Raw genomic sequence first — 14498 nt, 5'->3', positions numbered from 1 at the left:
TTCCACATGAATTACTTTGTCATATTACTGCAGGAAATTACTCGGATCTTTTTTAAAACGGGGGCCACATTTTTCATTAACGAAACACTTTGAAACTTGGAACACTGGTAGAATGTGTCATATAAAACATCTTTTTCTCTTAGTCTTCTTAAAAAAAAAAGAAATCCCTAAGTTATTCCATGTTAAAAGTTGTCGTATTTCTGTAATTTCAACCAATCACTGACGTCCATTCAGCCGATATACATTAAGTGCTGACTACATAAACAAACGATTCTGAAACAATTCTATCGGTGATAGGGTTAGGGTAAAACAGCAAATTTAAAAAGAAAAAAGCAAATAAAACGAAGAAAAAAAAATGAAAAAAGCAAATAAAACGAAGCTATGGAAATTAAATACGCTTTACACCGCTTAATCAGCCAAAGGAGTAAACAACTGAATACTTGTCAGTGATTGGTTGAAATTATCGAAATAAGACAATTTTTTTACATGAAATAAATTCGAATACAAAAATATTTTTCTGTTCTATAACACAAAATAGATAAGTATACGAAGTTTGAAAGTCTTTCGGTACCAAAAACACTACGTAAAACATTAATGAAAAATGTGGCCCCCGTTTTAAAAAAGATCCAATTACTCTGAAAGAAATCTTTCCAGAAAGATGAGTAGATTGATTACATATTTCTTTCATTATGTTATTGCAGTTTTGTGAGATTTGGCTGTTATTTCTAGCATGTGGATAGCCTGCTTGAAGGCCAAGGCCGTAGAATTGGGAGGGGAAGGGTGTTTTTTTTTTTTTTTAATTGAAATTTTACAAACAGTTTTTTTCAGAATCGGATTCTCCATAGCCGAAAACCGTGGGATTCCGTAAAAAAAAAAAGATCAACATATATCAACGACTATTGAAAAGGTTGCAAGACGCAACGAAAATTTTAGAAAAATAAAAAATAAATAAGTGGATATTTTACCGGTGAGTATGTTAAATTATAAAAAGGTCTTCTCATATTGCACTTTGCTAAACTTTCAAATACAATATTTTGCTTTACTCATTAAAGAAACATCAGGCATTGGTCTATCACTTTGAACAGTACATGCTAATTCCAACAATAAAAGTCTGAAGCCTTTGATGCCATGTACTTTATATTAATTTTACTGAACATTAGAAGAAAGAGCTTATGAAAAATAAGTAATATAGTTTCAATTTTGTTTCTATAATTTTTGAGAGAAGCATTGCTTCCATGGACCGCATGCCTATGATGTACATATATACCCAATTTTAACATCCAATCACAAAAATGTAAAAAACAAAAACAATAGTGTAATAGGTGCAAAATAATCTGTAGTAAACGAATATGAAAAAAAACACCTATTACACTATTTTTTTTTTTTTTACATTTTTGAAACTGGGTCCTAAACTAGAGATTAACCGATATAGAATACGATTTTACCCCACCCCAATTTCTTAATTTTTAACTTTTTTCGATTTTTTAAAATTCACGTAGAAAAATATAGTGGTTACGAATCTGGGAATCCTTTTTCTTTAAATTTTAATTTTCCTCAAACACCCAATGTCCTTTTCCCTACCTCATCCACCCATCACCTCCCCACTTAAAAAAAACTCAGAAGATTTCACTTTCGTCTGATGTTTCACACATGCATAGAATTCTACTGAAATTGCAGATGTCAAAAATATCAGACTACCACCAGAAAACATGCTAGAAATAACAGCTAAATGATGTTATTTCTGGAAAAACTTCCCACTTTCAAAAAAGCTAAAAGTGAAACATTCGGAGGTGATGGGTGGAGGTTGGGGAAGGGGATTTGAGTGTTTTGTTAAGAAAAAACTTTTTTTAAGTTCTTTAAGATTCATCATCTTTATTTTTCTACATGGATTTTAAAAAAATTTCATAAAAGTTAAAAATTTTTAAATTGGGGTGGGGAGGGGGAAATTAAAATTTTGAAAACGTGTTTTTTTGGTAAAACCCCGATCTCCTATATAGAAAACATAGGGATTTGAAGAAATTTTGGAAGAAAATGGTGTGGGGGTGAAGATCAAGTTTCAAAATACATTCGTCACAAATACAAATTGCAAAATAAAAAAAGGTAATTTCAATTGAAGTCGAGCTGTAATTTTATAATTCATACTGAAGTTTTACCTAGTCAACCACATGGTTCCGGGTTCAGTCCCACTGCGTGGCACCTTGGGCAAGTGTCTGCTACTATAGCCTCAGGCCGACCTTGTGAGTGGATTTGGAAGACGGAAACTGAACGAAGCCCGTCATATATATGTATATATATATATATGTGTGTGTCTGTGTTTGTCCCCCCACCAACGCTTGACAACCGATGGTGGTGTGTTTACGTTCCCGTAACTTAGCGGTTCGGCAAAAAGAGACCGATAGAATAAGTACTAGGCTTACAAAGAATAAGTCCTGGGGTCGATTTTTTCAACTAAAGGCGGTGCTCCAGCATGGGCGCAGTCAAATGACTGAAACAAGTAAAAGAGTAAAAGAAGTTATTTTTACCTATTTTTCTTAATTCCAAAAGAAGAAAAACTTGCAGCGAACTTCAGCCATGATTGTTAAGCCCCCAAGAACCGTGTGCACGTAATCGCAGGGATGATTACACAAGAGAAACATTTATGAAAATGTACACATAAATAAGTTATGCTTACAGACTATGTTTGCAATTATCTAATCCATCTTGAAAATCAAAGCTTAATAAATTAAGAAAAAAAAGAGTAAAAAAAGTGGTCAAAAATTAGCAAAAGATCAGTCAGAAATAAGCAAAACAGTTGGTTACAGGTGGAAGCTGTGGAAATGTTCTTCTAATACCAATAGAAAGTCAGGTGACTGAGAGAAAATGGGAATATATATAGGCGTAGCAGTGGCTGTGTGGTAAGTAGCTTGCTTACCAACCACATGCTTCTAGGTTCAGTCCCACTCCGTGGCATTTTGGGCAAGTGTCTTCTACTATAGCCTCGGGCTGACCAAAGCCTTGTGAGTGGATCTGGTAGACAGAAACTGAAAGAAGCCCGTAGTATATACGTATATGTATATATTTATATATCATCATCATCATCGTTTAACGTCCGCTTTCCATGCTAGCATGGGTTGGACGATTTGACTGAGGACTGGTGAAACCGGATGGCTACACCAGGCTCCAATCTAAATTTGGCAGAGTTTCTACAGCTGGATGCCCTTCCTAACGCCAACCACTCAGAGAGTGTAGTAGGTGCTTTTACGTGTCACCCGCACGAAGGCCAGTCAGGCTTTACTGGCAACGCTCAAAATGGTGTCTTTTATGTGCCACCCGCACAAGCTAGTCCAGGGGCACTGGCAACGATCTCCCTCGAAAATCCTACGAAGGCCAGTCAGGCGGTACTGGCAACGGCCACGCTCGAAATGGTGCATCTTATGTGCCACCTGCACAACAGCCAGTCCAGGAGCACTGGCAACAATCTCACTTGGCTTGCCGGGTCTTCTCACGCACAGCACACCTCCAAAGATAGTCATCGCCTCAGTGAGGCCCAATGTACAAAGGTCTTGCCTCACCAACTCAGCCCAGGTCTTCCTGGGCCTACCTCTTCCACGGGTTCCCTCAACTGTTAGGGTGTGGCACTTTTTCACGCAGTTATCCTCATCCATTCTCACCACATGTCCATACCAGCGCAATCGTCTCTCTTGCACACCACAACTGATGCTTCTGATGTTCAGCTTTTCTCTCAAGATACTTACACTCTGACGGGTATTCACATTGACATACACATCCAACAGAGCATACTGGCTTCATTCCTTGCGAGCTTACGCATGTCCTCAGCAGTTACAGCTCATGTTTCACTGCCATGTAGCATGGCTGTTCGTACACAAGCTGTTCGTATATGTATATATATATGTATGTGTGTTTGTGTGTCTGTGTTTGTCCCCCACCATCGCTTGACAACCGATGCTGGTGTGTTTACGTCCCCGTAAACTAGCGGTTCAGCAAAAGAGACCGATAGAATAAGTACTAGGCTTACAAAGAATAAGTCCTGGGGTCGATTTGCTCGACTAAAGGCGGTGCTCCAGCATGGCCGCAGTCAAATGGCTGAAACAAATAAAAAGAGTAAAAAGAATTGTCATAATAAAACAAATGTTTTCCTCACCACCGCCAAAGATTAATTTCTTTGAAATAATTCTTTTCCACAAGTTTTTTTTTTTTTTAGTGCATTCAACATATGTGACCTCCAAACCCACTGTAAGCCACTTTTTTTCTGGAAAAGTAAGTGGGGAAGGGTGGTGGGGACCTCGGAGTTTGTTTTGTGGGTTTTTTTTTTCTTTTCCGGGTTATTTAAATGAATGTGACATCAGAATCATGTGTAAACGGCTCCTTTCTCCAGAAAAGGAAAGATTTGGCTGTTTGCGATATCAGTGGGTCCTTCATTGCAAATAGCTGTTACGTGGTAGCAGGGTGTGCTAGAAATAGCAGCCAAATCTTTCCTTTTCTGGGGAAAGGAGCTGTTTATGCATAATTTCGATGTCACGTTTGTTGAAAGCATGCAAAATAACCTAGAAAAGAAAAAAAAAACACGAAAGAAAACCCCAAGGTCCCCGTCCCTCCCAACTTTCTTTTCTGGAAAAAAGTGGCTTACGGCAGGTTTGGAAGTAACATACGTTGAAAGCACTTAAAAAAACCTGTGGAAAAAAATTATTTCACACCAAGGTACAGACCTTTACAAAATATTTATTGTTGTTTAGCTGTTGTTTCTAGCATGTCGAGTTTTCTGGTGGTGGTCTGATATTTTTGACGTCTGCTATTTTAGTAGAATTCTATGCATGTGAAACATCAGCTGAAAGTGAAACATTCTGAGTTTTTTATTTTTGAAAGTAGGGAGGTGATGGGTGGGCGAGGTGGGGGAGTGTTTCTTTTAGAAAAATTAAAATTTGAAAAGAAAAATTCCCAGATTCATAATCTCTGTATTTTTCTATGTGGATTAAAAAGAATTTTGAAAACCATTGCTCCCCAGACTATCACAGAATAGCCACTGTGTTTCATTGTTGGCTGCAATCTTTTCATGTCAAATTCTTGATCACAGAGTCTCCAGACCTACACTCGACCACTGTCAGAAAATACAGCATATATGACAGTGTCCCAAAATGCTAGTGGTCTCTCCACCATCTCACTGGCCCAATCATTTCTCCACTTGATATTGGATGGTTGAAGAAGTGGCTTCCTTCTTGTTGCTCTGCCACAGTAGCCAAGTTTGTGAAAATACTTCACAGCAGTTCTGGGAATGACATCAACTTGTTCTGCTACATCAGAGGCCTTGGAATGAGGATTATCATCCATACTTCACTTAACAAAGTGAAGGGCCCTGTCAGAAGACCCTGGCTAACCTAGGTGAGATGACATGTACTCCTTCCCCTCTCTGATGAATTGCACAATCATTCTATTAACTGTAGAAAGTGAGATCCCCAAGGTTTTCTGCAATTTCATGCTTAGTCCACCTTCAGATTGATCCACAATACAGCCTCTTTGAAATTCAGACAATTTCAAGGCATGATTAAACAGTCACATATAGAACCTGAAACATAAAAATATCAATAAATAATTAAAAAAATATAAACCTTTTCAAGTTAAAATAAACATAAAACAATGTTTTATGGGGTGTCTATTTACTTCTGTCATGGCTGTGTATATGTATGGGGCAGATGGGGCTTCTTAGCCATGGTAAGGGCAATCTATCTAGAAGAAGGAAAGCTCTGATATAAAACCAGGTTTATGGTTGCCTACAGTCCCCTTAGTTGATGTGCACTATCAGCATCTACTTACTCACAGGGCACTGTGTGGCACCTTGGGCAAGTGTCTTCTACTATAGCCTTGGGCTGACCAAAGCCTTGTGAGTGGATTTGGGAGATGGAAACTGAAAGAAGCTTATTGTATATATGTATATATATGTGTATATATATATATGTTTGTGTATCTGTGTTTGTGTCCCCAACATCGCTTGACAACCGATGCTGGTGTGTTTACGTCCCCATAACTTAGTGGTTCAGCAAAAGTGACCGATAGAATAAGTACTAGGCTTACAAAGAATAAGTCATGGGGTCGATTTGCTTGACTAAAGGCAGTGCTCCAGCATGGCCACAGTCAAATGACTGAAACAAGTAAAAGAGTATACCAAATGAACAACAATGTTCCTATTGCAAATAATCATTGTCAACTGTCAGTGAGTCCTGTGTTTAATTACTTCATAGGGTCTTTCAATTACCAAGCAATTATTCCATCTATTCATCTGATTAACAATCTTAGACAAAACTGTACTTCAGTGTAACTTAATGAAGATCATTGAGTTGATTTTGCTGACCCCAGTGCAGAAGACATTGCTTGACTCCTAGTTGCTGCTTGGATCAGCATCAATTTCATGTACTTTCTCAAATTGCTACTTAGAAGACTAGCAGACAAACTGAAGATGGTTCTTCTTATAGATGTAACATATCAAAAGCAGGACACTTACCCATATTATGGGTATAGTCATGTGACCTTTTCTGACATGCATCTGCTACCAGGTTGGGTGGTGCTTGATGCTATGGAATAAAATAAACAATGTTTAGATCAGTTCAAAAATGTTTGAGACATAATTAACCTGCAAGAAAGCATTTTCACTGTGGTTTGCCATGGGAAAAAATTTTTGCTTCAGGCAGCCCCCCATATATTTTGTTCCAAACTGGCAGCAGATGCATGAGATTAGTAGGTAATATCTACTGAGTTTTAGAAGAGAGTGAAGTCTTCCAATCAGTTTGGAGTTGCTTTGCTGGGTATCTTATACTGAAGACAGCTAAGAAGATAGAAATGCATCTACCAGTCCATGGAGGGCACTCTGAACTGACTTTAGTGTTTCTAACACCATTTACCAAAAGTGAGATTTTTTTCCATGGCAAACTGTAGTGAAAATGCTTATTTACAGGTCAAATATATCCCAAACATATTTGAACTGATCTAAACTTTGTTTATTTTACATCATGGCTTCAAGCAACACCCATATATAATAAACAATAAGTCAATTGAGATATAAACTATGTAGTTAAAAGTAGAGCTATAAAGCCAGCTGGTGAAAGTAAAGGACATATTCCAGTGTTATTAGACCTCCTTAGCAAAGCATATAATACTCAGTTGGCAAGACTAAGTATAATCAATTTATATATATATATATATATATATATATATACATTCTTAGGATCCCAACACTAACCAGTACACACAGTCTTTTCTTTTCAAAGTGTTGATCCTTTGGAATTTCTTCCCAAGCTGTCAACTTGCAACTTATTCAAGAGGAACATTAATTTTGTTGACCTTACTGGTCTCAAAGGGACCTGTGAAAGCTATGACCAGAGCCCCTTTCCTCATGAGCATGACAATAAAAGAGATAAAACAAATAAAAAATTAATAAAAAAAAGGACAGGATGTCTTTCATTGTTTTACAACAGTTTTGTTGCAGGAGTTTTGTTTGACAATGTCATGTGATCGAAGTCAGCAGTCTTGGGTTGAAGAGCATTTAACGAAGCTACTGCCTTATCAGGAAAGTCAAGTTTGCTTTGTTTTAATGACAATGTAACAGTGGTGCTACTGACAGGGTTTTGAGAATTTATACTGTCTGATAAAGATGGAAAAGCCAACACTCTATAAATATTTTCTCAATTTTGTTTTGTAATGAGGTGGAGCAGGCTGCTTAATTATTGCTAATACAATATGTCAAACTAATTACTATGTTAATTGGTGGACCTATATTCTAATATACTTCACTAGTCACAAATGGAATAACATCCTACAAAGAAACAAGAGGAGTTAAATATTTCCTATTTCTCAGAAACAGTGGAGTGCCAGAATAAATGGTAAGCAGAAGTGTGGCTGACTAAATTCTTTTCACAACCAACGAATCCTTTTATTTAAAAGAATTTTCTCCAAGAATGAAGGCATTTGAAAGGTATGATCTACTCTAAGCTTATTTTGTTAACTAACAACAAACTTGTCTCGTCCCAGTTTCATCTTTCAGCTGGAAGATATATGAAACTAATTGATTATACATTTTACACTGCAGCATTGTAAAAATTTTGAACACGTTTCACAGACACTCCCACTCTCCCACCGTATTACCTCTGTTGCCCCCCCCCCCCTACTGGTGTCTGTTGATCCTTAATTGGAAACAGCTGCTTTACAGTATTAGTCTTGTTTCTCTATGCTCTGTGTCCAAAACTCACCAGTGTTACTCTTCCACATTCATGCAGTCTAATCCTGTCTTGGCTAACTGTTTCCCTCATCCCTCTGAGGTTAATGATGCATCTGTCATCCCCAACATGTTCAACTAACAATTTTCACAAACCACACATCTCTAGCTTGATTCAATTATTTCTAATATTCTTTATCTTCACCTTTCAGCACTGCATAAAACATAGACCCTCGACAAACAACTTCCAAGTCCTTCTCTTATCTTGTGTAATCGTTTTCTCAATTGGTATCGCTAGAAGAATGTCATCAGTCTCTGAGACAGAGAAATGCCTTCTTTGCCTATTGAAACAGTTAGGCTTTTTTTTGCTTTCTCTTGATGTTTTCTTTGCAAGGAATGTTTTTAATGCAGCAAACCTGCTAGCCATATACACAACCACCAACTTGAAAGACTATATCTATATTTAGCGGTCTTTTATAATCAGATGGAGCTAATTGAGCCAGATTTCTACAGCTAGATGCTTCTGTCACCAACCCTTTCCTGCTTCCAAGCAAAGTAATGTTTCCTCATGGCCAGTCATGTTTATGCCAAATATTGGAAATAAATGACATCCATTTATAATCCTCACATGATGTCAAGACAAGGAAACACATCTGCGCTCAAACATAGATTTTCTATATATATATATATATATATATATATATATATATACACACAAACACATACATACACACCCAACACATGACAAGTTTCTTTCAGTTTCTATCTACCAAGAAGCTAGACAGTGGGACTGAACCTAAAACCATGCCTTGCTTGCAGACAAGCTGGTGACACCATTCTTTGTACTTCCTGGAATGTATCCCAAACATACATACAGAATCTCCACACACACACACACACACACCACCACCACCACCACCACCACCACCACCACCACCACCACCAGACCTCGTGCAGCCTCCTGGCTTGCCAGTCCTCATTCAGACAGTCTAACCCATGCCAGCATGGAAAGTGATCATTAAATATTGATGAAGATGATGATGATGTATGTATGTATATAAGCAAATCAAAAATAAAATCAAAAACAAGTCAAAAAGATGTATGCAGTGAATGTATTAGGTTGACACTCAGTTTTAAGACGGAAAAAAAAGAGGGTGTGGCATTTCGAACATGGCCCTTCATCAGAAAGAAGAAAGGGGAAAAGTCTGGAGAGAAGACAAGGAATAGTCTGAGAAAAGCGTGTGTGTGGTTACATGGCTGAAGTGACATATATATGTGTGTGGCTGTATGGCTGAGAAGTTCATTTCCCAGCCACATGGATTTGGGGTTCAGTCCCACTGCATGGCTCCTTGATCAAGTGTCTTCTCTCTCTCTCTCTCTCTCTCTCTCTCTCTCTCTCTCTCTCTCTCTCTCCCTCTCTCTCTCTCTCTCTCTCTCTCTCTCTCTTGACATGTGATTGTTGTAAATGGATGTCATTCACTTCCAATATTCAGCAAAAATATGCTTGACCATGAAGATACATTATTGCCAATAATATGCATTCATAATATCTATGCTTAAAAATCTGAAGAAAAAAAAAATTGCATATTATACATGAATAAATATGGTATACTTGCATCTCAGTAACCCAATCAGTTATATTGTTTGCACACACTGTAATAACAATTATAACTAATCTCTAAATTAAGTAGAAGGCTACACATTTGAGAGATGGATAGAGTGAATCAAATAGACTCACCCCTCCCTCAGTACTCTCCCAGTATTTATTTTATCAATACTGGAAGGATGAAAGGACAAAACAACTATAGCAGTATTTGAACTCAGAACATAAAGATATGCAACTGAATACTGCAAGGCATTTTGTACAATACTATAACTATTCCTTCCAACTAGCACTCTGTAGGGACACTGTATAATTGGTGGGGGTTTGTATTAATTTTTATTTATGCTTCTTAATTTTAAAAATCATTGAATTAAAATAATTAAAAGATTACCATTTCCTATGTTTGTCTTTGCAGAAACTAACGTCAAAATAAAGAACATTGTAACCATGAAGCTTTTACTGATTGTTTTTATATGCATTATGTTAATATGCATCGTTAATACTACTTGTCCGGAATCATGCCACTGCAACAAAGAACAAACAAATGTTTCGTGTAAGGGGCAATCTCTAACATCAGTCCCTAAATCATTGCCTACAACTACAGAATTTCTCTCATTGGCTTCTAATTTATTACGAGAGATTACAGCAGAGTCTTTCAAAAATTTAGTTAAACTGAAAGAACTTGTTTTAACATCAAACAAAATTTCAATTATCAGAAAAAATAGTTTTAAATACCAATCCAAACTGGTCTCTCTTTACTTGATCAACAATAACATCCATACCATTGAAAATGGTTCTTTTGTTGGGGCCATTTCTTTAGCTAATATTTATCTGAATTCAAATCAACTAAAAGATGTTCCATGCCTTTATGGCTTAATCTCATTGAAATCTCTACTCATAAATACGAATCAAATTTCAGAAGTATTCTTTCCTGCTGAATATAGGCAACTAAAAAATATCACTTACATAAATCTTTCTAATAACAAAATAAACCGTCTTACTGTTAATTCTCTTATGAATTTAAATGAGTCAAATATAAAGAAGATCTCATTTTCAAGAAATCAAATCACAAATATTGAACCAGAAACATTTCAGGTCCTAAGAAACATAAATTCTTTAAATCTTGCAGAAAACCCTTTCACAGCAGATGTCCTTAAAAACTCTCTCTATGCAATGAGAAATTTTAACCTTCGCTCTTTGGATCTTTCTGGATTAAAAAAGATAAATGTTCTTGTGGATAATATATTTGAAGCATTACAAAACACTTCCCTTCAAACATTAATCTTAAGTCACAGTAACATCTTACATATCAGCAGCAACACATTCAAACTATTAGATTCTCTTGAAGTTCTGAAACTAGATTTTTGTCAAATTACCAGTTTAGAAGAATCTACATTCACAAATTTGACTCGTTTAAGAAGGCTCTTTCTGAATGGCAATTACATATCTAAGCTAACAGCAGCTTTCCCATCAAAACTACTTTATTTGTACCTGAACAGTAATAAGATTCAGAGAGTTCCAAGCAAAGTTTTTGATGAGCTGTTTCATTTGATAGAACTTCACCTACAGTACAATAAAATTGTGCAGTTCGATAAAGATGCATTTATAGGCCTGGAAAATCTCAAGATTTTGAAGTTACAACACAATCGTATTAATGTTATTCCAGGTGAGTAATAAAAGTTTTCTTTTAGAACAGACGAATAACATTTTGCTTTATTGAGTCTTAAGAAAGAGACACAATTGATTTTGATGGTGGTGTGCCACCCTCCTGGCTGAGGAGTAAAAACAAAATGCCTCAGTAGATATAGAGCTGAACAACTAATCCTTATGTTAAAGTATTCTTCAAGCACTTGTATATTTAGGTACAATGCTTGTTTATTTAGGGAGTGCATTTATGTATTTAGAGAAGTATACTTGTCTATTTAGGGATTTACTTGTCTATTTAGCACTTAATTTCATATACCTCAGTATTCAGTATCATCTGAGAATGTTACTTACCAGAAACTAGCTTTTCATCTACTTGGAGCCTGAAATATGGAGGGCTGCACCATTTAAGGTCTATTAACAGGTTGCATCAAAGGCATACTGCTATAAAAAGTGACAAGGGTAGGAAAGTTAGATGATTTGCTATATAAACTTTAATTAGAGGTATTAGTTAGAGTTTGTGAGGAGAGACTACTGCAGTGGGTGTAATTTTCTAGTTGAAGAAATACCCTGTTATTTGATATTAGAGCATCAGGTCAGTCATGTCTGAGCAGAACAATGATTATTGATGTTCCAGCTTTGAGCAATCCTTCCTTTTACTGGGTATTTCTAGGGCTACATTTACCAATGCTTCCTTCCTTTTTTAAGACAGAGGGCCTGGAGTTTTGAGGGAAATATCATGGTTTGTGAATACATTATACATGAGGGAGTAAAAGAAAGTAGCAAAGTTCCTTCCTGAGTCATATAGACTCATAGAGATAGTTTCCATGGCATGTATATATTCCCCACCTAGAGAGGACACTAGTCTGTTGCAGGATTACTCATTTTTGCCAGCTGAGTGGACTGGAGAAAAATGAAATGAAGTGTTTTGCTCAAGAACACAACGTGTCAGTTGGTCCAGAAATCAAAACCACAATTTTGCAATTATGAGTCCAACACCCTAACCACTATGCCACATGCCTCCACTATGCATGAGGGAAGCAGAACTAAAATCAAGATAAAATAGTTTACTGAAAGGCAGATATGAAAGAAGTAAGGTATGAGGAAAAGGTGCCTCCATCGGTGAAGGCTGCTGCACAGCTAATGCGCAAGCGTGGAGCAGAGTATGAGGATAATGAAAACATGTACGTGACATTATGATTATAGCATGTCGTGATGTGTGATGCAATGTTTATGTATCTATTGTTTCTTGCAGGTGGTTTATTTTCTACATTGGCTGGTCTGTCAGATTTACAACTTGGTTCCAATGACATAACTACTATACCTGAAGAGATTTTCATCAAACGAAAATCACTGAGTTTTCTGGATCTATCCAATAATCATATTTCCAAGATGCCCAAAAGTTTTTCAAAAGAGTTAACTCGAATAAGAAAATTATATTTAGATTCTAACAAACTTGGAAAATTCTTATCTACTGACAAAAAGGGCTTCCTGCTGAGTGGTCTTAAAAATCTGGAAATTATTGATTTATCTCATAATGAAATTCAAGGCCAATTGTCTAAGAAAATCTTTCAAAACAATAAACATCTGAAATATGTTTATTTCAGGGGAAATAAAATTACTGGATGGGAAAACAACACATTTGAGGTAACAAATTTAACACTGATGGAACTTGATGTCAGTAATAACTTCATATTTACTTTTGATAGTGATTCTTTAAAGTATATAAACAGGAAGAAAAAGTTCAACGTTACTGGGAACCCATTTGCATGTGACTGCAATCTTCGTTGGTTCAGGGACTGGTTAAATACTACAACAGTCGATATTGTAGACAAAAATGGCCTGACGTGCAACAGTCCTCCAGATTGGCAGGACAAGCAATTGCTTGATTTCACTCGGTCAAAGATAGATTGTACTGACTATACGCTTTACTATATCTTAGGTGGTGTAGGTGGAGGTTTTCTTTTAACTGTTGTCATAGTTTTATTTGCATACACTAAACGTTGGTACATCAGATTTAAGATATTTAAACTTTATCAGTATGTACAGAAAGCAGGCAATAAAAAGGAGTATGAAGCTATACCTGGAGATGACATGTATTTTGATGGGTACATCAGTTACTCTGACAAAGATGCTGATTGGGTTGAAAAGTATTTGATGCACACATTTGATAATGGAGAAAATGGAGAAGATAAGAACAATGGAAACTTTAAACTTTGCTTTCGAAACAGGGACTTTGCTTATGGAAAATATATTACTGGAATGATAGAAAGTTCTCTGGCTGTGAGTAAGAAAATGATAATGGTTCTGACACCATATTATAAAAAAGACGGGAGATGTGAATTTGAATTGCAGCTTGGTATTATGAAGCTTAATATAAAAAATGTGATGCCTATTGTGCTCAAAAACTTACAACCAAATCAGATTCCTAATAGTCTGAAAGAAATCTTTGAAACAAATAAATTTATTGAATGGGACAATAATGAGTATGCTACAAACTTTATAAAACGTAAACTGGAAAATTTTCTTAATGAACGGAACTTCTAGGTATATATAGTTCGTAACTACTAAGTGTATATATATATATATATATATATATATATATACTCTTTAAAGATCAGTTTGTAAATTCATGATGCAATGTAAGCTAGTCACTTCTATGGTATAAAGACAAATAACTTAAAGCGAAAACTTTGACAATCTTGCTAGAATCTGTGCATACTGGAGGAAAGTGCATTTTTCTAGCTTCCAAATTTCAAATCTCAAAAGGCACTTCTTCCAGAATAGTTACTGGAAAATATGAAAAAAAACCAAGAGAACAACAGTCTTCTTGCAAAGCACCATTGTCCATATTGTAATTTTCTGTTTGTTGCCTTTTTATTTAATCCTGAGAATATTTTTTTATGTAAAGCATGTACTCATTAATTTTTTACCTATATATATATAGCTCATAGATGAGAAGCAGATATTCCTCATATAGAATACACTTAGTAGTGCTCAAGAGAATTAAACTTTAGCAGGTATAGAAGTAAATGTAGGGATAAGCAAGTT

At 36.1% G+C, this 14498-nt stretch overlaps 1 protein-coding gene across 3 annotated transcripts in view; it reads left to right on the top strand.

Moving 5' to 3' along the window:
* LOC128247832 (uncharacterized) overlaps positions 1-14245 on the top strand; it is a 15669-nt gene extending 1424 nt beyond the window's left edge. The window contains exons 2-5 of one of the 3 annotated variants that reach the window (XM_089351945.1): positions 819-967; positions 7783-7960; positions 10219-11469; positions 12703-14245. In XM_089351945.1, coding sequence (XP_089208071.1) covers positions 10251-11469; positions 12703-13994 — 2511 coding nt within the window. In that variant the 5' untranslated portion in view covers positions 819-967; positions 7783-7960; positions 10219-10250 and the 3' untranslated portion in view covers positions 13995-14245. Of the gene's footprint in view, positions 1-818; positions 968-7782; positions 7961-10218; positions 11470-12702 lie in introns of those variants that run through there. The other 2 variants (XM_089351947.1, XM_089351946.1) reach the window with 2 other exon arrangements.
* Positions 14246-14498: the final 253 nt, after the last annotated feature.

Source organism: Octopus bimaculoides, chromosome 5 (assembly GCF_046866305.1).
Source record: "Octopus bimaculoides isolate indiv1 chromosome 5, ASM4686630v1, whole genome shotgun sequence".
In the NCBI taxonomy this organism is placed as follows: Eukaryota; Metazoa; Mollusca; class Cephalopoda; order Octopoda; family Octopodidae; genus Octopus; species Octopus bimaculoides.
The sequence above is the reverse complement of the archived record's forward strand: the minus strand, read 5'-3'. Positions and strand labels throughout refer to the sequence as shown.